At 33.7% G+C, this 23606-nt stretch overlaps 1 protein-coding gene across 5 annotated transcripts in view; it reads right to left on the minus strand.

Moving 5' to 3' along the window:
- Positions 1-23606, minus strand: part of ANKHD1 (ankyrin repeat and KH domain containing 1) — a gene marked incomplete at its 3' end in the record, with an annotated part of 131361 nt that overhangs the window by 66650 nt on the left and 41105 nt on the right. For all 5 annotated transcript variants that reach the window (XM_081282385.1, XM_081282387.1, XM_081282388.1 and 2 more), the window contains exons 3-9: positions 22502-22658; positions 20773-20920; positions 19439-19586; positions 13513-13746; positions 11367-11461; positions 4070-4307; positions 3268-3459 (exon numbers count right to left, since the gene is read on the minus strand). In XM_081282385.1, the coding sequence (XP_081138511.1) occupies positions 3268-3459; positions 4070-4307; positions 11367-11461; positions 13513-13746; positions 19439-19586; positions 20773-20920; positions 22502-22658 (1212 nt within the window). The remainder of the gene's footprint in view (positions 1-3267; positions 3460-4069; positions 4308-11366; positions 11462-13512; positions 13747-19438; positions 19587-20772; positions 20921-22501; positions 22659-23606) is intronic.

The raw sequence follows: 23606 nt of genomic DNA on the forward strand, positions 1-23606 counted from the left end.
AAAACAAATTAAATATTTATCCTGCCATTCTTATATGATCTGTACTTAAGGGCAACTAAACAATTTATATGGGGTAGTTTCTCTTTATAGACAGACATAGTCCAGCTAATAAACAAGAAAGGAATAATAGAATTTAGAATATCACCACTTTGCAACCCTAGTGTATTAAGAAATCTAAGCAATGGTGATCACGGCTAATAATATCGCAAAAAGAGAGACAAATGACATTTATTCCCTCCTGAAAAAAGTACATAAATGCCACCTATGAAATCTTCCCTTTAAAAAAAAATTCAAACCTGAATATAAACAGGTGTCTAAATCTAACTATTAATTCATGAAAGGAATAGAAAAACAAATACATAAAATCATGGAGATATAATCAGCAAAATCCACACTTTGGGAAACCTAAAGAATAAATATACTATTTCTTCAAACAAAACATTACAAGAAAAAAAAAAAAGAAAAATGAAGGGGAGCCTACTTTATAGTGTCTGTATGAATCGTTTTTTTTGTGGTGCTGGGGATCAAACCCAGGGCCTCACTCATGCTAGGCAAATATACTACCACTAAGCTACATCTCAGCCTGTGTGAATCTTATTTGATACCTGATTAAATTCATCATTAAACACAAACATACACATTTATAAAACTATCAAAGAAATATGAAATGTGCTAAGCTATCTGCTAAGAAATACTAAAAATTTTAGATAGAAATGGTACTATGGCTATGTTTTAAAATTATCTTTTACAGAAGCATACTGATAATTTAACAAAAATAAATTTTAAATATATTCAAATTTTTAAAAATGATTTCATAAAAACAAATGGTGGGGGCTGGGGATGTGGCTCAAGTGGTAGCGAGCTCGCCTGGCATGCGTGAGGCCCGGGTTCGATCCTCAGCACCACATACAAACAAAGATGTTGTGTCCGCCGAAAACTAAAAGAAATAAATATTAAAATTCTCTTTCTCTCTCTCTCTCTTTAAAAAAAATTTAAACTGGTTAAACTTTCTGGGTTGAATTCTTTAAAAAAAAAAAAAAAAAAAACCAAATGGGGGTGCTGGGCATTGTGGCACACGCCTGTAATTCCAGCAACTCGGAGGCTAAGGCAGGAGAATCCCAAATTCAAGGACAGTCTGAGTAACACAGCAAGACCCTGCCACAAAAAAATAAAAAGGTTGAGGGGAATGGTTTGGGAGACTGGGGATGTAACTCAATAGTACAGCACTTGCCTAGAATGTACAAGTTATTGAGTTCAATTCCCAGTACCACAAAAAAATAAATAAATAAGTTAATTAATTTGACATAGAACACCCCTGGTTTCAATCCCCAGTACAATAAATAATATAGAAGGTATAGAGATAAAATAAGATTGGTCATGAATTAAAATTAAATATTTGCCCACTTAAAAGTGCGTGATGGGTTCTTAAGAGTTCATTATACTATATTTGAAAAATACTATAATGAAGGGGCTGGGGTTGTGGCTCAGTGGTAGAACCCTCACCTAGGACATACAAGGCCCTGGGTTCAATCCTCGGCACCACATAAAAATGAATAAATAGGACTGGGGTTGTGGCTCAGCGGTAGCATGCTCACCTAGCATGTGTGAGGTCCTGGGTTTCATTCTCAGCACCACATAAAAAATAAATAAACAAAATAAAGGTAGTGTGTCCAACTATAACCAAAAAATATTTTTAAAATGAATAAAATAAAGGTATTATGTGCAACTATGACTAAAAAATAAATATTAAAAAATACTATAATGAAAAAGTTTAAAGTTGTTTTTTTTTTTAAATTATATAAGCAATGCATTAAATACCTACTGGATTTTTCTTTAGTGCTACACTATAAGAACTTCATGTAAATAATCACACTCTATGTGTGATTCTTCTTACAAGATCTTCATGTAAATGAATCACAATAGGAGAAAAAAATTTTAGCTGGCAATCATATAAAAAAGTGATTCTAACTCCTGAGATAATTCTGGCAACTACATACTTCCAATCAGCAAAAGAAGCTAAATATGAGAATCAATGGTGATAGAGTAGGAAACAATAATTGTCTAGAGTTCTAAATTTAAATATTGGCTCTATCACTATTAGCCTGGTTACCTTAAAGTAGTTGTGTGACATAACTGTGCACTAGTTTCCTGATCTACAAGAATATGTTTAATATGTCTTTCTACACAGGGACTGGGAACGATTTATAGAGATAACATAAGAGCTGAGCAGAATGCCTGGTGTTCAATTATTTCTTTTTGTTGTTGTTGCTGCTGCAGTACTAGGCATTGAACCCAGGCATGTTATGTATGAAACACCCCTAACCTTTTTCTAAACTTTTAACTTTTGAGATAAGATATCACTAACTTCCTCAAGCTGTCCTCAAATTCACAATCTTCCTGCCTTAGTCTTTCAACTTGCTGGGATTACAGGTATGTGTCACCAAACCCAACTGCAATGATTTCTTAATAAACATTTATTCCTTCTTTTAGAAACAGTATGACTTTAGCTTAAGTGAGGAATGTGGAAAGAATACAGAAAGGTAACCATTGGTAGAGAAAGACTCTTGAATGGAACACAGTCACAGAAAATGATGGAGGAATAATGACTAAATAACACATGTACAAATTAGAGTGAATAATAATACAAGTATCTGTGTCAGGAAAAAGGTCGGTTTTATGGTTGGTTTGTCCAAACTGTAAATCATCCAAACCATTAACAATCTGATTTTAAATATTACTTAAATAATTGAAAGGAAATTTTGAAACTGGGCTATATTTAAACTAATGGTAACAACAAAAGTTTAAAAAGTAAATGGAGTTTTGCTAAACATTTTACTTTTCTTTACAGATGCATTTCTCTATATAGCAAGTTTTAAACAATATATCAAACATGGCTAAAATGAAAAATTCTGAATTATTTCAAAAGACATAAAAGCTTACATCTATCTGGATTAATTTTTTCTGGCATACCTGCAAAACTGCTTTATGGTGAAAACATTTTGAAATACATACTGCATTATTGTTAACTATAGTTACTATTTATGTAACAGGTCACTAAAAATTATTCCTCCTAACTTATTTCCTTTGACCAAGGTCTGTCTCCCTTTTCCCGTCCACCTTTTAATCCTCTAAATCCCTCCCCCCAGACTCTGGTAATTACTATTTACTCTCTATTTCTGTGAGTCTACTGTTTTATAGACTACATATAAGTGAATCATTATTTACATATGTCTTTTTTTGGCACAAGGTATTTTTAAAATCACATACCAGCAGCCAGCAAATATTTAACCAATTCCAGGTGTCCCTCCTGAGAAGCCTCCATCAGAGGTGTGGAGCAGCCAAGTTCTATATCTGCCCCTGCCTTAATGAGGAAATCTGCAACTTCAGAAAATCCTCCACAGCAAGCCAAGGTAAGAGCAGTTTCTTGGGTTTCTTCTGTCTGAGCATTTATATTTGCTCCTAGGAAAACATAAAAATAGATAGGACTAAATGCAAGAGAATTACAATAAAAATATTAGTCTTAGTTGCAATAATCAACTTTATGAACTCTGTCTTCTCTGCTTTGGTGGTTCTTTCCAGAATGCTGAGAATTTATGTTATCATCAATGGAAAAAAAAAAATATTCTAGTCATAGTAACCTTCACTGACACTGACATAAAACATATGAAGAAAACTTTTTTTTAGGAAAGGAGGGGAGGGTACTAGGGATTTAAACCAGGAGCGTTTCACCACTGAGCTATACATCCCAACCCCCTTTTCATTTTGAGAAAGTCTCAATAAATTGCTTAGGGTCTCACTGAGTTGCTGTGGCTGGCCCTGAAATTCTAATTCCCCTATTTCAGCCTCTCAAAGTCACTGGGATTACAGGCATGTGGCACCATGCCCAGTTTTTTGTTTTTGTTTTGTTTTGTTTTTTTAAAGATCCAGTCTCCTTTGTTTCCCAGGCTGGTCTCAAACTCAGGGGTTTTCAAGCAATCCTCTCACTTCAACCTCTCCAGTAGCCAGGACCATAGGAATGTACCATCATGCCCAATTTAAAATTCTTTCTTAAGCAATACAACTACTTTACCTTGTGCTAAGAGTAGTGCCACCATCTCTTCATGTCCTTCCCGAGCAGCTTCCATCAAGGGAGTGTATCCTTCATCATTAACTTCTTCAAGATTTGCTCCCCTTTCAATAAGTAGAGCTGCCAATTCAACATGTCCTCCACAGGCAGCTAACGTCAATGGAGACTCGAATGAATCTGCAGGCATGTTCACTTGAGCACCACTGTCCAAAAGCAAACGTGCCACCTCTACATGTCCATCCTGCAGATTTTCAGGGTAAAGCAAGGAGAGAATTTTTTTTGTTTTGAGATTTTTTAAGTTGGAGAAGTGAAGCAATAGATTGAAGACAGAAAGGAAGATTAGAAGAATTAGCTTAGGCAGCATACCATCTGAGACTTATGAAAAGTCCACTAATATTACTTTAAAGTAATATTAAATTATTTTTCCTTAATTTTGAGAATTTATTTTAAAGATTAAGTCAAAAAAATTTTAAAAAGAAATTAGACTTGGGGTCATATAATCACAATTCTAAATAATTTTAACTTCCACATTCTTTTAAGTTCAAAAAACTATTAAATCCATAGTTAATAGAAACTCAATATACTATTTATACAACTGCCAGGTCAAATATTGCTGACCCTCAAACTTACAGGGTGTCCTGTTCACTTGTGGTAACTATATTAGATCTATTTTATAAACAAAGGCTTGGCAAAAAAATAACACAACAAACTCTGTAAAATATTATGTCACTATGATAATAAGCCACTGTGGATTGATTCAATCTCATATTTTCCTTATCACAATAGCTTGTTGCAATGAGGCAAAGAATTTCACAAAGACATAAAACTAAAAATATTATTTGTAAATAATTTTAGCATAAATCTATCTGCATAGATAGTAATTAACAGTAAAACATTCTCAAGGAAGGTATACATTCTGTCCCTTTATCATCATAAATATCCTTCTTTAATACAGTTCAAATTCTATTTCTTTTTTTGTTATTGTTGTTTAGGGTTTGGGAACCAGGGATTGAACTCAGGGGCACTTGACCGCTGAGCCACATCCCCAGCCCTATTTTGTATTTCATTTAGGTCTCACTGTACTGCTTAGCGCCGCCTCACTTTTGCTGAGGTTGGCTTTGAACTCATGATCTTCCTGCCTTAGCCTCCCCAGCTGGTGGGATTATTGGCATGCGACACCGCGCCTGGCTTCAAATTCTATTTCTTTCTTTCTTTTTAATTTTTCTTTCTCTTTTCCCCCCACCTTTGGTGCTGGGGATTGAACCCAGGGCCTGTGCATACTAAGCTTGCACTTTATCAATGAGCTACCCCCTTTAGTCCTGAGTTTTAAATTCTTGACTTTAAAATTTATGTAGGCCTTAATGCGTCTTGTGAGACAATAAAGTCAGATGCTATGTTGTTCTATGTTTTAAAAATAACCAAAATATTACTAATAAAAAGCACATGCTGAGTACAAAAATAAGATTTTACAAGGCTGGGCAGATCTTTTATTATAGAACTAGTTAAAGAACACTTAATTAGGGCTGGGGCTTTAGTTCAATGGCAGAGCACTTGCCTAGCATATGTGAGGCACTGGGTTCCATCCTCAGCACCACATACAAACAGATAAAATAAAGGCACTCTGTTCATCTACAACAAAAAAAAAAAAAAATTTTTTTTAAAGAAACCTTAATTAAATGATGAATTTCAGTATCCATCAAGTGTTTCATTATGTATTAATTAAATGACCAGCCCAACTAAAACTACTTTTAATGCAATGCCAAAAACAAGATGGTTTTACATTAAAATTTTAGTTTTACTAATACTTTAAATGTATGTAAAATAAAGTACATTTAGTTATCTGGTATTTGAAACACATTTTGAGTTCAAAATGAAATAAGGATTTATAAGTGCCTACACATTGGAGAATTGCTGTGGTACCTAGACCCTGAAGCTTTTCAACAAGTTGTTTTACTTGAATTTACTAGAATTTTTGAAGACTATAGATTCTGCTCACATATCTTGAGTTCATATATTGAGAAATTGTACTAGCTACTCTCTGATATTAATGAACAATATTATTTCTGCCAAGAAAAGAATTAAAAATTAATATTAAAAAAAACAATTCAGGGGCTGGGGCTGTGGCTCAGGGGTAGAGCGCTTGCCTAGCATGTGTGAGGCCCTGGGTTTGATTCTCAGCACCACATACAAACAAATAAATAGAGATCCATCAATAACTAACAAAAATATTAAAAAAAAAAATTCAATCTTAGAGGCCTATTAGCATGAAAAGTTTGTTTTGGAAATGGGTAATAATGAGTGTAACACATTCCACTATTGTCATGTATGTAAAAAAATTTTTAAAAAATAAGTTTATTTTGGAACTGAGGTTGTAGCTCAGAAGTTACTCAGAGTGCTTGCCTAGCATATGTGAAACTCTGGATTCTATGCTTAGTATGCATAAAAATAAATAAATAAAATAAAGGTGTTGTGTTCATCTACAACTAAAAAAGATTAATAAAAAGTTATTCTTTTTTAAATTCTAAGACTTTGATCTTAGCCATGAAAAAGTAGCTGGAATTGAACTCACTGTCCCAATTTTAAAAGCTGGGGGAAGTCGGGTGTTGTGGCACATACCTACAACCCCAGAGACTTGGGAAGCTAAGGCAGCAGGAAATAACAAGTTCAAGACCATTCTCAACAACTTAGAGACTCTATCTCAAAATAAAAACAATTTTTAAAGAATCGGGGTAGTAGCTCAGTGGTAAAGCACCCCTGGGTTCAATCCCCAGTACCACAAAAAAGGAGAGAGAAACAGTAGTATGCTTATGTGCATATATGCATGTGTGTGCAAGCATGTGCACAGCTGTTTATAGCAACTGTTCAGAGAAATTGGATAGCAATCAAGTAAGGGCTATGAAAGAAAGGAGGACATGAAATAAAGCCTACATTCTCATTCCAGCTTTTTCCCAGTGTATATTCCAAACTGGCCAAAGGAAATAAAGCCTAAACAGTGAAAATTTGGCTGGGAAAAAGGAATAAATATCAGAATAAAAGGTAACTAAGATAGTCAGGACTTGGAGAATGGAGGCAGGGTATAGAGAAAAAGAAAACAGTGAACTCCCAAAAATTCATATAAAATTTTCTTACATAGGCTTAATTCTCTTCATAGGCTTAAGTACCAGAGTAACTTGCCCAGCATATGCAAGGTCCCTGATTCAATACATAGCACCATGTACATACACACCACACACACACACACACACACACACACACACACACGTTCTACAGATACTTGGGCAAGTCCTGAGTTGAGCTGGCCAAGGATGAGACTTCAGGATGCGTAGCAGAAAATAGCTACTGAAAACCTAGAGACATTGGGGGTTCAGGCTCAAGTCAAAATGGAGCCACTGGTGATAAATACCCCAGACTTTCAGTTGAGATGATAGGTAATTCCCAAGAGCTAGTCATTATACTGTAGAAGTAAGGTAAAATCAAGCCTCATCAGGATCAAAATGATCCACTGACAATATAACTGGCTGCCAGGATAAAAAAGGGAGGACAGTATAATCCAGAGCTTCTAAAAGCAATTACCCACAGTGTATGGCTTACAATAAAAAAATTACTAGATAAAGTAAGAGACCAGAAAAAAGTAACTTATAATCAAGACACCAAATAACCAATAAAAGCAATCCCAGGAATCAAATATAGGAGTTAACAGAAAAAGATCCTAAAACTATTAATGATATGTTAAAATAAATAAATAAATGGAGAAAAGGGATGAAAAAGTAAATTTTGACATAGAACATAAAACACCATATCAATAATTATATAAATGTAAATGGACTATTTTTTAAATAATTTTAATATTTATTTTTTAGTTTTCAGTGGACACAACATCTTTGTTTGTATGTGGTGCTGAGGATCGAACCCGGGCCACACGCATGCCAGGCGAGCGCGCTACCACTTGAGCCACATCCCCAGCCCTAAATGGACTATTTTAAATAACCAATTAAAAAACAGAGCTTGACAAAGTGGATTACAAATCATGATCCAAATATAAGCTACCTATAAGGCACTCACGCTTCAAAATTATGACACAGGCAGGTTGAAAGAAAAGAATAAAACATTTATAGGTAAGCATTATCAAAGGAGAACAGTAATAGTTATATAAATATTAAACAAGAGACTCTAGAGCAAAGAAAATTACCAGAAACAGAGACTTTCTATAATAATAAAAAGGTCCATGCCCCCCCCCAAAAGACACAGCACTTCGAAAAATGTATGTGTATGCACCAAATGACAAAATTCTAAAATGTGAAATATGATACAAATGTCAAGACACTAAAGAAGAAACAGACAAACCCACAAGTATAGCTAAAGATTTCAATATCTCAACAATTATGAGAACAACCAGATGGAAAATCAGAAAGGATAAAGTAGTAATTACCATCAATCAACAGATCTAATTGACAAAGTATACTCTGCCCAACAACAGAATATCCATCTTTTCAAGTGCTCACAAAGGGTATATAACCACCTCCAGGTCAGGAAACAAACCTTAACCTTTGAAGAACTGAAATAAAGTGTGTTGTCTTTCTTTGTACAAAGTAATAACAATGGAATCAAACTAGAAATCATTAACAGAAAGCTATTAGGAAAATCTTCAAACATTTGGAAACTAATCAAAATAATCCATGAGTCAATGAGGAAGTCAAGTGAAAATTTTAAAAGATAATTGAATGAAAACAAAAAACATATCAAACTTTGTAGGACATAGCTTAAACACTGCTGAGAAGCAAATTTACAACAGTTAAGCATCAGATTAGAAAAGGAAGTAACTCAAATCAATAATCTAAGGTCCCAACTCAAGAGATGGAAAAGGAATAACAAAATAAACTCAAAGAAAGCAGAGGAAATAATAGAGTGGAATTAAATAAAATAGACTATAGAAAATAAAGAAAAATTATAAAACCCAAAGTTGATTCTCTGGGAAAAAAATCAACTAAGTTGATAATCCTTTAATTAGACTGTCAAAGAAAAAATGAGAAGAGTCAAAATTACTAAAAAGGAATAAAAAGAAGAACATTAATACAGAAATAAAAGGGATCATAAAAAAGAATAAAAGAAAGAACATTAATACAGAAATAAAAGGGATCATAAAAAAATACTATGAACACTATGCCAAAAAATTGCATAACCTAGATGAAATGGACAAATTCCTAAAAACACAAACTAGCAAAACTGACTCAAGAAAAAATACAAAATCTGAACAGACCAATGAAAAGAGAATTAATAGTCAAAATCATCCCATATAGAGATTTTACTTCTAGACATATACCCAACAGAAACAGTTACTATTATCAATCAAAAGACATACAAGAATATTCATAGCAGCTTTTGATCTGGAAATGGCACAAATGTCCATCATAGCAGACTAAAAGAAAAAAATTGTATATTTATACAATGGAATACTAAACAGAAATGAAAAAAGAAAATTACTGTAAAATGGAACAAAATGAAAGAAGTCAGACACAAAAGAATACTTATTGTATTATATCATTTATATGAGGTTCAAAAACAGGAAAACTACTTTATGATGACAGAAGATACAACAGTGTTTACTGTTAAAGAGGGGCATAAGTGAGTTTTCTGGAGTGCTATATCTTAATCTGGTTGTTACAAGGGTATATAAATATATAAAATTATAAAATTTCAAGCCATTACATTTGAGATTTGGCAGTCAGTTTACTGTATGTAAGTCGTACCTAACTTAAACACATTATAGTTTATTCATAATTTTTAAGAGTTTGAGAAAGTCGTTTCTAAAAGTAAATTCCTGGTTTACTCTGCAATCAAGAGAATCATTAAAGCAAATATATTAAATTTTCCAATTGTTAGTCAGTTATACAGATTATTAGTTCATATTTTTCCCCACAATGCACTCTACTGAATACCTTGAAATCTCATATATATTTGGTAGAACAGGATACAAGGGCTCTACTTGGAAATACAGCAATATAGATGTGTCTTAAGAACTTTTCAGATTAAAAAAAATAACAAAATTTCTGAAGAGCTGTGTAAATATGCCTGCAAATTCTTTATCACACCACCTCATCAAGAGATGAACTTTATGCCCATCTCCCCCACTTGGAACTGTGTTGCCCCATGGTAGAAATGGTGCTGTGCCAGTTTTTTGCCTCTTGAAATGCAATCCTCAGGATCCAGCTTTCAGTAAAGAAGCCCAAAAAAGTCACATGGAGAGAGCAACTAAGGTGAGAGAAGTCTCATCGTTTCCGCTAACCTCATCAAGGTGCCAGACAAATGAGTTATATCATCTTAGAAATTCCACTTAGTCACTATCTGATGGCAGCTACATGAGAAACTCTCCCCTATTGAAAGAGATCAAGAGAACTACTCAATTAACCCAGAAATATGGAAGATTATTAAGTGCCTATTGTATTAAGACATTATATTTTGAGTGATTTCTCACAGCAGCAGTCAACAAAATAAGAATTAACAGAAAGGTAGCAGAATACAACAGACACTAATATGGCATTATGTAAAAATGTGAATATGTAACAGATGTGATTCTGCAATCTATATTTGGGGTGAAAATGGGAGTTCAAAACACAATTTGAGTCTAATGTATGAAAGATGATATATCATGAGCTATGTAATGCTTTAAATAATCAATAAAAAATTAAAATAAAAAAAAAAAAGAATTAACAAAGGTAATGAAAAGTTTACTTAATCATATCTCAAACTTTGTACTTCGAGAGTCATTTTCTCACTAGTAAAGCTGCCTTCGAATTTCTTAGAATGCTTTGAATGTCTTTGATATACTTTTTATAGATACACATGTGTATGATATCTATGTACTTAGAGAAGAAAAATGGTTTCTGGATTGGCAGAATTAAACATGATTATTCTCTTTGACAAAATATTTGGATTAAAAATTTATCCAACAAAAGCAATGTCTTTAAGGTTATACAGACTATCCAGAGTACACACTCTTAAAATATTAGGAGGATATTTTGAGACTAGTCTTCTTTATAAGGTTTTAATATCAAGCTATTAAAAACATTAGAAATATGTCTACGATCTCCAAAATTAGTTTTATCACTATCTCTAAAGCCAAATACATTACTTTAGGATTACATGTTACAGTCCTATTCCCAAAACACAGATATTCAAGCATTCACTGTATTTAATTGAGAATTAGATAAGAAATTATATAAACCAAACATTAATTAATAATTTTCAGACATTTAAATACATGTCTTCTTATTAAATTTTAAGCAGGTGCAATTAAAATTACCATGCAAGCCTCCATTAAGGCAGTGTGCATCTCATCTGTTTTGTGCTCTTGATCTGCACCAGCTTCAAGTAGAAAGCGAACCATATCCAAATGGCCTTTAAAAAAAAATTTTAAGAATTGACTATCAATTGAATATGTAAGTATTAAAATAAAGCATCTTTTTCTTTCAGATGTCTACATACAATTCATGACAATTTATTTTGAATTCAATAAATAATGACAATTCTACAAAGCAAAACTCAAAAACAATAAGCAGGCTCTCATCAAGGTCCTATTATCTAGATTTTAAAGACTAAATTGGTCCAAATTCTAGTTAAGTAATACGATAATGATTATTTCTTAATTTAATCTCTATAAAATTACTTATCAAATCAAAACAATGCAATCAAATACAAAGCCAGGTAAAGTATCTCTGGATCACATTTTCTAAAAAAAAAAACAAAAAAAAAAAAAAAAAAAAAAAAAACAGCTTTAAAATAACCATAAACTCACTGTGGCAATAAGCAGGCAAAGAAAAATCCCTTTAAAATAATTCCAATCTTCTTGAAACATTTAATATATAAAAAGCCTCAGTAGTAAGTAAGAAAAAGACAAACACTCCAATAGAAAAATAAGTGAAGTATATGAAATGGTAATTTAAAAAACAAATACAAATGAATATTAAAAATGATGAAAGATATTAAACCTTCCTATTAAAGAAATAAACACTAAAATGAGACACCACTTTTTAACTATCAAAATGGCAAATATTAAAAAGAATAATACCCAGTGTTGGTGAGGGTGTAGGGTGGGATAAAGGGCACTCTCAAACACTGCTGGTGGGAGTGTAAATTGGTTCAACCTTTCTAGAAGGCAATTTGGCAATATGTATCAAAAGCCTTAAAAATGTCCATACCCTTTGACCCAGCAATTCCACTTCCAGGAATTTATCCTAAGGAAATAATCAGAGATTAGGCAAAAATGTCTGTACAAGAATGTTATCACAGTGTTTTTAATAATAGTGAAAAACTGGGAACAATTCAAGTGTCCAACAATAGGCAATAATGGTGTATCCATTTGATGTCTTTGGCAGAGACTGCTAGTAACCTATCCAAAATCCATTGTCTTATTCTTTCTTAATAACATAACTCTGATTTTATCTGGGTGACAACATGCTTAAATACTGAAAATCAACATTTTCCAGCCTCTCTTGTAGCAATGTGTAGCCAAGGAGATGAAAGTGGGAGTTATAAGGCAAAAACTTCTTGAAAGATTCCTTAAAGGAAGCTTACTAAATTGGCATGGCACTCCCTGTTTTGCCCTTACCTTTTTCAGCCTTCCTAGAAAATGAATTGTTGGGACCCTAACTACCATCTTGGCTTATAAGTAACTTTGAGGACAGAATTCATATACTAGGATGATAGAAAAATAAAATTCTATCATGATGACAAATAAACCCCATATTAGCTGCAGAGAACATACTCTTAAGACTTCTCTTTTTTTCAAATCATTTGAGATAGTAATATATGCAACTATGCTACTCACATAATTCTATGTGATCATCAATAGTTATATTGCAAGAACATTTGTTGAGATGAGAAAATGTTTATGATATACTGTTAAATAAAATAAGCAGCCTATAAAATAGTGTTAGTGTATGATTATTTTAATAAATATATATGTGCTTCTTTATAAACATACTTAAAAACATACTGGAAGTACACTGCTAAAATATTATTTACAAGCTTCTTTACCTTTAGATGGTGACATTATATGTCATTTAAAAATTCCTTTGCGCTTTAACATATTTTTCAGGTTTTCTGTATCAAGTATGTATTAATATTTTTATGTGTGTATTATTTTTAAATAAAGGTGGGGAAAAACAATATTAAACAAAAGTTATTAAGTAATGGAAACCATCTCAGTCTGTACTAAGTGATTTGGTTGACTTCATAGCTAATTAAATAAATTTAAATTAAAATAAAAGAAACATACACTGGGAAACTATACTACAGAAAATACAGGCTAAAAATGGGCTTTCTATATAATCTTGTATAAACTACATAATCTTATAGCACAGATAAAACAAAGTTAACTCAAATACTCAATACTTGCTATTCAAAGTTGTCAATAAAATTATAACTATTCATACATATATAGAGAGTACCTTTGTAGCATGCAAGTGTAAGAGCACTTTCTTTGAATTCATTAGAATGAGTGTTGATGCCTGCACCATGATCTAGAAGGACTCTTGCAACTTCCACATGACCTGCACTGGCCGCTTCCATTAAAGGGGTATGTCCATTTTCATTATGATCTTCTATATTCGCACCTTCATTAAGTAGCACTTTCACAATGTCAACAAATCCTCCAGCACAGGCATAAGTTAGTGCAGTATTTCCTAATGAAGAACAAAGAGAAATATGAAACTGACACAAAATATAATTATAATCAGTTATAATTCTTTAATTCCCTTACATAAAACACTACAACTACCATCTCAAGTTCTTTTGTTATTGTTGTTGTCACTAATTACAGAATTATCTTAATTTTCTCCTAATTAAAAGATGCTCTTAAAGGTCCAATACGGCTGGGAGTGGTGGTGCATGCCTGTAATCCCAGTGACTTGGGAGGCTGAGGCAGGAGGATCACAAGTTCAAAGGCAGACTCAGCAACTTGGCAAGACTGTGTCTCAAAATAAAACATAAAAAAGGGCTGAGGATGTGGCTTGGTGATTAAGTGTCCCTGGGTTCAATCCTTGATACAAAGAAAAATAAAGGAAAAAAAATGCCCCTGTCTCAAAAGTCTGGGGATGTAGTTCTGTAATAGAACACTCCTGGGTTCAATCCCCAGTATCACCAAGGGCTGGGGGGTGTCAGTACAAAAGACTATATATTATAAGTGTCTGGGCAATATAAAATGCCTAGAAAAGATAAATCTGTAGTTAGAAAATAGACAAGTGGTGGCTAAGTCTGAAATTATTGAAATGGGCATAGGACTCTTTTGTGATGATAAAAAATATTCTAGAATTCTATTAGATTATACTGATGATGGAACAACTCTTGAAATCTAACAATCATTATTGTACCCTTATACAAGTGAATTTTATCTCAATAAAGCTGTCGAGTTTTTTTGTTTGTTAGGTTTATGCTTTTCCAAAGAAGAAACAGCTATATTTGTACTGGACTTGAAAAGATGAATAGGATTCCTAAAGGAAAGAAAGGATATCTAATATCAAAGAAACTGGAAGTAAAAGCAAGTGACTAGAATGGTTAACATATACCCCAACAGAGCTGAAGTGCAGAGCTATGGTTTTAAAACCTGACCTCTTCCTAGAGGACTGCTTTGGAGTCTGGAAGGAACACGAACCTATATTTTTAACAATTTCCCTAAGTGATTATAACACGCAGGCAGTAGGCACAGTTTGTTGGACAAAATGAACGAATGAATTAAAAACTGAGCCTGATTATAAATTTACTGGTTAGAAGATGAAGTAATTTCCTTCTGAAATCTTCTATTTTTCCAATGAAGTACAAGTTAAAGCCATCAATGGAAATGGGAAGGGGTACATGGTCGAGGAGAGTATTCCATTGAGTATCTGGAGGTGTAGAGAGGAGCCTATCAAGAAGTGTATGCTTGGGCTGGGGATATAGCTCAGTTGGTAGAGTGCTTACCTCTCATGCACAAGGCCCTGGTTTCAATCCCTAGCACCACAAACAAGTGTATGCTTGCCAGACACAGTACCACACACCTATAATCTCAACGGCTCAGGATGCTGAGGCAGGAAGATCGAGGTAAAAAAGCCAGCCTCAGCAACTTAGTAAGGCCCTAAGCAACTATTTAGAGACTTTGTCTCTAAATAAAACAGAAAAACAGGGCTGGGGATGTGGCTCAGTGGTTAAGCACTCCTGGGTTTAATCCCCAGTACAAAAATTTAAAAAAAAAATTTTTTAAAGTGTATGCTTACTGTCTGCTTCATGACACCCCTTCCTTCTATACAGTATACCCCTTTTGAGCTTTTAAAAAAAAAAAAAAAGTAAACTTGACCTCAAGAAAGTCTTTTTCTCTCAAATGCAGCACTTCCTTTTTAAAAAAAGGAAGATAAAGATACAGGAACAATCCAGTGCTTTTCCAACTGTTTCAAATAACTTCAGAATCCCTATCCCCTCCCAGTTCCTCAGAAACCATGAAAGAAGACAAGCAAGGCCAGAGATCAGGAATTACATATGTACCTACAATATTTGAGTTTTTTTAAAATATTTTTAGTTATAAATGGACATGATACCTTTATTTTATTTATTTGTTTTGTATGTGGTGCTGAAGATCGAGTCCAGTGCTTGACATGTGCTAAGCAAGCTCTTTACCACTGAGCCACAACCCCATTCCCCCCTCATCTATACCTACTTTATTTTATAAAAAAATATTTACATTCTGCTACCTTTCCTATCCCCTACTATCCCCCCTCCCCTTCCCTCACATCTTCTCTCTCTACCCCATCTACTGTAATTCATTTCTCTCCTTGTTAATTTTCCCATTCCCCTCACAACCTCTTATATGTAATTTTGTATAGCAATGAGGGTCTCCCTTCATTTCCATGCAATTTCCCTTTTCTCTCTCTTTCCCTCCCATCTCATGTCTCTGTTTAAAGTTAATCTTTTCTTCCTGCTCTTCCTCCCTACTCTGTTCATAGTTGCTCTCATTATATCAAAGAAGACATTTGGTATTTGTTTTTTAGGGATTGGCTAGCTTCACTAAGCATAATCTGCTCTAGTGCCATCCATTTCCCTGCAAATTCCATGATTTTGTCATGTTTTAGTGCTGCGTAATATTCCATGGTGTATAAATGCCACATTTTTTTTTATCCATTCATCTATTGAAGGGCATCTGGGTTGGTTCCACAGTCTAGCTATTGTGAATTGTGCTGCTATGAACATCGATGTGGCAGTATCCCTGTAGCATGCTCTTTTAAGGTCTTCAGGGATACTTAGTGTTTAAAAATAAGGAGTGAAGAAAAATACCAACTTTTGGGGGGGACTGGGAATCAAAATCAGGGCCTCATACAGAGTAGGCAAGGACACTACTACATCCCCAGACATCTTTTAAATTTTGTTTTGACACAAGGTCTACTCACTGAGAAGGATGTTGACCTTGAGATCCTTCTGCCTTAGATTTCTGAGTAGTTGGGATTACAGGTGTGCACCACCACTCCCAGGGGGACAATACATACTTTTTTTTATTGAAAAATACTTTTAGTGATAATAAAATTAAATTAAATTACCTTTGGGTTTTAATTTCATCCTAGGCCTAAATGAAATATTGCAGAAGGAATTTTCCTTTAATCCCATAATATAGGCAGATTTAAGACTTTTTTCAGAATGCCATTTACTATCTATTTATTCTAATGTCTCTCATATTGTAAACCTTGCTCTTGTAAAACCATAGAATTTTCTACCAAATCGGAATTATGCCTTAACATTGAAATGTTTCACATGAATTTTCTGGCTTGACCCTCATCAGAATAAATGACTTGTGAGACAAAAAAAAAAAAAAAAAAATTTACATATATTTTTTTAATTGTAGTTGGACACAATACCTTTATTTTATGTATTTTATATGTGATGCTGATGATCAAACGCAGGGACTCGCACACACTAGGCGAGCGCTCTACTGCTGAGCCATACCCCCAGCCCTATATCTACTTTAGATCTCTTTTTTAATCTGTGTACAATTGTATCTGTGTTTCAATATACTATTTTGTTGCATATTTCTCAAAAGAGTATGTACCTAGCATGACATTGATAACCAGAATCAAAATCTTTATTTTATCATCTTAATTTAAATCTTTTGCTATGGTTCAGCAATCAATGAATGCCCCCCCCTGCAAAAAACAAAAATGATGTTCTAGCAACACAACAGAATATTACATAAACCTTGCAAATGTTTATAAAGAGCTTTAAAAAAAAAAGCGAAGTCAAACAAATTGCACATAGGGTTAAGATTTCAACTATGCATCTTTTTACATTAAAAATATTGAATGGAACATGGCAATAGTGGATTTTCTGGGTCACAAAGATTGTGAGAATATTCCTTGATCTTTTTTACTTTCCCGCATTTCTCAAATGTTTTGAGTTACTGGGAATTGAACCCAGGATCTCACATACACTTGACAAGTGCTCTACCACTGATCTATATCCCAGCTCTTTCTATTTTATTTGGGGGCAGGGTTTTGCTAAATTGCCCAGGCTGGCCTTGAACTTGTAATCCTCCTGCCTTAGCCTCCCAAGTAGCTGGGGTTACAGGCCTGTGCCACCATATCTACCTTCAATGTTTCTATAATGAGCATATGTTACTTTAATAATCAGATAAAAAAATTAAGTAAATTTAGTAGTTTACCAATACTGTCTAAAATGTATCTTCTTTATGTAAATCTGAGATTTTCCAAATTAAATTAATACAAGGAGTCATTTTCAAGGGTTCAACCACAGTATTTGTCAAGCTAATCAGCTGAACTAAATGGCAGGCAAAACAGTCCACTTTCCTAAGACTAACATTCTCATTCCATATAAAAATGGAAAAAACATAGGGAAACATCAGGTAGTAGTAATGATGATGGTAGTAGTAGGAGCACCAGTATCAATAGCAATAATGGGTTTTTTTAGTCATTTACATTATTGTCATAGCACTGACCCACTTAATATTCTATTGAAAAACTGTTAACTGTAAAATTATGTTGTTGTACATTTATTTCTTAGTATTGTCTCTTTGATAAACTAAGTGAAAATAGATTATAATAGATATATTATCTTCAACCAGCCAAGTGCAGAATAGCAAATAAGAATGAACAAATACATTTTCATCAAATTAAATAAAATACTAAAAAATATTTGGCAAGCTTTAAATAAGTCTGTATTACTCTTCAATAACAAATGTATGTCTCCTAAAACTGAATTTTTAAAACTTTCTTTGTGTTAAAAGAATTGCAGAAGAACAAAAATACATTCAAATATTTCCTCAACTTTTCAAATACTTTAAATGTCATCTTGAAAAGTTGCTTTCAACACTTCTTTATCAAAAATATTCTACTGCAAGTTTCCTCAGCACAACAAGTAACTCATCAGTCTCATAAAATATTCTAATGTATTACTCACAATTACTATTTTTCTTTCATTATATAACTTAGAAAAACTCGACACCTTCTTTCTATGCATATTTATTTCTTAATGTTCTTTAACTTCTTTATCTTTACAGATTTATTCATAAGACAATTCATTGTTTTAGGTATATTTTCCTCTTAACCATTATCTTTAACCTACATTTACTACATGACTTAGCAAGGTATATATCCCTATCTGCATAACTTCTCCCAAAAAAACCCACTTTGTATTTTTTATTTTTAGTTATGGTTAGACACAATACCTTTATTTTATTTATTTATTTTTATGTGGTGCTGAGGATCGAACCCAGTGCCCTTGCACATGCTAGGCAAGCGCTCTACCACTGAGCCACAACCCAAGCCCCAGGAAACACTTTTTTAAAAGACTATGACTCAAGGAAACTCATTACCAAATCTACATCTACAGCTCAAGACATACTTACTACAAAGGCTGGTCATAGCTATGAGTCTGTGACACATCAATAACTAAGAGTAGTCCTTACTAGGGTAGCTTTTATGATACACAAGAATATCTTACCAGAAAATGTATTCAGCACAATTCACATGAAAAACCCTACCAGGTAAACATTCTCATGTTAATCTATAACCTAAAATCAAGGAAGTTGTATTTAAATGAGATAAGGAATTACAGGAGATACACTTCATAATTTTGCCTCCTTATGGCATTACATATCATTGTGGCAAAAAAAAAGAAACTGCAGCAGAAAAACCATTAATATTGACCAAATAAATTATATTTGTTTTAAAGACTTTAGAAGATATCAAATTAATATTTTCTTCAGAGATTCTACAGAAAAGCTAAGATATTTTTTCTATACAGTTTATACTGGGTTTCCCCAGGAATCAAACTTGTATCTCTCAGGTTACAATTACTTGTTATCAATTTATATACCAATGAACATTATCATTCTCTGCATACCTGTTGCAGACTGGGAGTTGACATCTGCATCATGAAGGAGTAATAATTTCACAATATCTAAATAACCTCCACTGGAAGCTGCCATCAAGGGAGTTATGTCTCCTTTATTCCCTCGATCTTCAACATTAGCATGCATAGCTAGCAATACCTTTAAAACAAAAGAACATACACAGAAAGAAATTATCAATTCTTACTATTAATAGTATTTCTAGAGAACATTGAATGGGGAAGATATTTTAAAGGGATGAGGAAAATTCAAAAGTAATCACTTTTGAGGAAAACACACAAATTTTTACTTTTCATAATGCCAGGTCAGATGCTATATCTTATAATACCATAATATATTAATCTTTAAATAAAGTAAGATCCCATTAGCCATCCTATTATAAAATGTGACTGTTATGGTCAAAGAAGTTGTGTTATAAAGCCAGGTGCAATTCTAATCCCAGAGGCTCGGGAGGCTGAGGCCAGAGGATCATGAGTTTTTCAAAGGCAGTCTCAGCAACTTAGCTAAGAGACCCTAAGTAATTCAGCAAGACCTGCCTCTAAATAAATAAAAAGGGGTGTGGGGGGGGCTGGGTTGCGGCTCAGTGGTAGAGCCCTCACCTAGCACGTGCGAGGCTCTGGTTTCGATCCTCAACACCACATAAAAATAAATAAATAAAATAAAGGTATTGTGTCTAAATACAAGTAAAAAATAAATATTAAAAAAAAAAGGCTGGGGGGATGGGGATATAGCTCAGGTGGTAGAATGCTTGCCTCACATGCACAAGGCCCTGAGTTCAATCCTTGGCACCACAAAAGAAGGGGCGGTGCTGGGATTATGGCTCAGTGGTTAAGGGCCCCTGGATTCAATCCCCAGTACCACTACCGGTCCCACCAAAAAAATGTTGTGTCATGTTTCAGGTTATCTAACAAGACAGCAGTAAAACTACACTCACTAGATATAAATTAACTGATAAAAATATGACTTTCCCAAATTGCTCTAACACTGAAGGAAAAACACAAAGAATTGGGATAATCTGAATGCAATGGAAATAAAGCACTTCTTCCTATTTTATCTGCATATTGTTTCTAAAGAAAAGTTTAAAATATAATTATTATTTCTATCAGTTTCTTATTCATTAGAACTAGTTTTGAGAAAGTGGTAGAAAAATGAACCACGCTCATTGCATGTACAGGCAATAAAATGAATTGTGTAAATTTATATTTTGCCTATTGCCAAAAAGGGAAAAGGGAAGGAGAGAACCTGGCCTTGAATTATAAGTAATAAAAATAAATAAAACATCAAAACCTTTCTACAATTTTAATTACTAAAGATTATTTCTGCTTACTTGTGCTAATTCATAATACCCTGCTGAACAAGCCAAACACAGCAGGCTTTCTCCTTCTTCTGTATGTTCATTTACACTTCTGCCTTCATCTAGCAATTTGCGAACAGCATTCACATCTCCATCTGAACAAGCTTCTGCCAGACTGCGACTGAAAACAAAACCATTCAACAATTACCTGACACAAGAAGACTCAGGATCCTATGATAAATTACATCAAGTATAGAGTCACACATACAAAAATGTTACTACAGAAAGAGAAAAATTATATTGTAGGAACATCTTATTTGCTGAGCATCCTGTCTGCAACTCTAATTATTCACATTAATGAAGTCAAAAAGTGAATTTGAAAATAACAATGTTTATCATTCAAAATTTTCTAATATATTACAATAGATTTTAAATAAAATCTTTTGAAGTATTAGATGCTTCAAATAATTTCCATTTACAATCTTATTTGATAACAGTGAAGGTGAAAATCTAAGAAAATAATTTTACTATAAAATGACTAACCACATCAGTGAATCCTAAATTTTATTGTGCATAAAATCACCCACATTTCTTATTAAAATGTGGATTCTTCAGGAGAAGGGAGGAAGGGAGAACTACTAGAGAATGACTAGGGGAAAAAAACTGTAGATTCTGGTGGTATGGTGGTAAATTCCTGTAATCCCCCCACTCAGGAAGCTGAGGTAAGAGGATCACGAGTTCAAGGCCATCCTTAGCAACTTAGTAGAACCTTGTCTCAAGATAAAAAATAAGAAGAAAGGAGGGGTTCAGCTCCATAATGCCCAGGTAGAGTACCCCTGGTAAATTCAATCCCTAGTACCACAAAAAGGAAAAAAAATGCAGATTCTGATTTAGTAATCTGGGGTAGGATCCAAGAGTCTGTGTTTCTATATACATACATATATTTTTTTTTTAAGTTGTCATTGTGCCTTTATTTTATTTACTTATATGCGTTGCTGAGAATTGAACACAGTGCCTCACACATGCTAGGCAAGTGCTCTATCACTGACCTATAACTCCAGCCCCAAGATATTGTATTTTTTTTATAGTTGTAGATGGACAGCATGCCTTTATTTGTTTAGCATTGTTTTTTAATGCGGTGCTGAGGATCAAACCCAGTGCCTCACACATGCTAGGCAAGTGCTCTGCCACTGAGCTACAGCCCCAGCAACAAGATACTGTATTTTTAACAAGCTCTGATGTGATGCTCATGCAATATCTGAGTAGTAAGCAACTAGACTACTACATTAGTAACCCATTTCATTTATTACTTCTCTAGCAGCCAGTTTAGAGTTCACTACTATAACCTCTAGAATAAGTAACTTAGAAGTAGAAACCTGGTTTTTGGTTTGCATTTCTTTTTTCTTTTTTTTTCTTGGTACCAGAGATTGAACCCAGGGGCATTTAACCATTGAGCCACAACCCCAGACTTTTTTTATTTTTTATTTTTTTTGAGACAGGGCCTCACTAAGTTGAATTTGGATTTCTTATATACTCTAGTGTATATTCCACATGAATACTCAATGAATAGGAGTTGGATGCAAGAATAAAAAGATCAATTTTATATCTACATAATATACATACATTTATATACTCACTTAAAATGTAATATCCATTCTAATATCCATTTGGCTAATGTTTATAAACTCTTCCAAAAGATATATTTAACCAAAATTGGTAAGATCCACTCAAGGATGTCTAATAAACTGCATTAAACACATACGTGTCCACTTGTCCTGCATTGTGGCTGTTTTCTGCTCTCATCCGTGTCAGTGCAGCAGCAGCTTCATCCAAAGCACAACTAACCGAGGATGTCAATCTCCGGAGTACCTCAGGATCTGCAAAAGCTTTACCATCAGCAGTTGACAACTTGCCAATTCCTTTGTGACCGTCAATCAGGTAGTACAGGGGAAGAAAAGGCATAAAAGTACAAATTGTAATTACATTTCAAAACATCATTTTCTAGGGCAAAGAAAGGACATAGCCTCTATAGATATGGCTAATTGTCAAAGACAAGGTTGATAATTTCAATTCTGCCACTAATGTCAAGACTATGGCATAACCACCCAAATTTTAGTGCTTCCATCTTCACAATGCACTTATTAATTTATCTTCTACCTAACTCCAAATAAAACTTAACAGGATGCTCATTGTTTCAAGTAAATAAGATTTAGAAGTTCACAGTCATACCATAAACCTCTGGTATAGGGTATATGTCTATGGTATTTTTGGTATTAATGAAGGAGATATTTTGTATAGTATGATCCTGCCTTTTTTTTCCTACAGAGAATTGAACCCAAAGGCACTTTACCACTAACATCCTCATTTTTTTTTTTTTTTGATAGGATCTCCCTAAGTTGCAGAAGCTAGCCTCCTATCCAGCCTCCTGAGTAGTTGGGATTATTACAGATGTGTAGTCCCACATTTGACCTCTTTTTTTTTAAATTATGTATGCTTAAACATCTACATGTAGTTATATTACTACAGGGTAAAAGCGAGGAAGTATATATACACCCTTGATAGACAATGAAGGTCTATCTACTTGTTATCTACTTAGTACATTTCATACTGCTTTAGCTATATTATAATAGGTGTGTATTTAAAATTTAAGTTTTTAGCTTTTGGGGGGTGGGGGGTACCAGGGATTTAGTCCAGGGGTACTTAACCACTGAGCTACATCCCTAGCCTGTTGTTTATTTTTTATTTTTATTTATTTATTTTTTGTGGTGCTGGGGATTGAACCCAGGGATCTGTGCATGCAAGGGAAGCACTCTACCAACTGAACTATATCCCCAGCCCTTAAAATTGAAGGTTTTAATGTTCCTTTT

This window comes from Spermophilus citellus (genome assembly GCF_964194105.1).
Source record: "Spermophilus citellus genome assembly, chromosome: 1".
NCBI classification, from domain to species: Eukaryota; Metazoa; Chordata; class Mammalia; order Rodentia; family Sciuridae; genus Spermophilus; species Spermophilus citellus.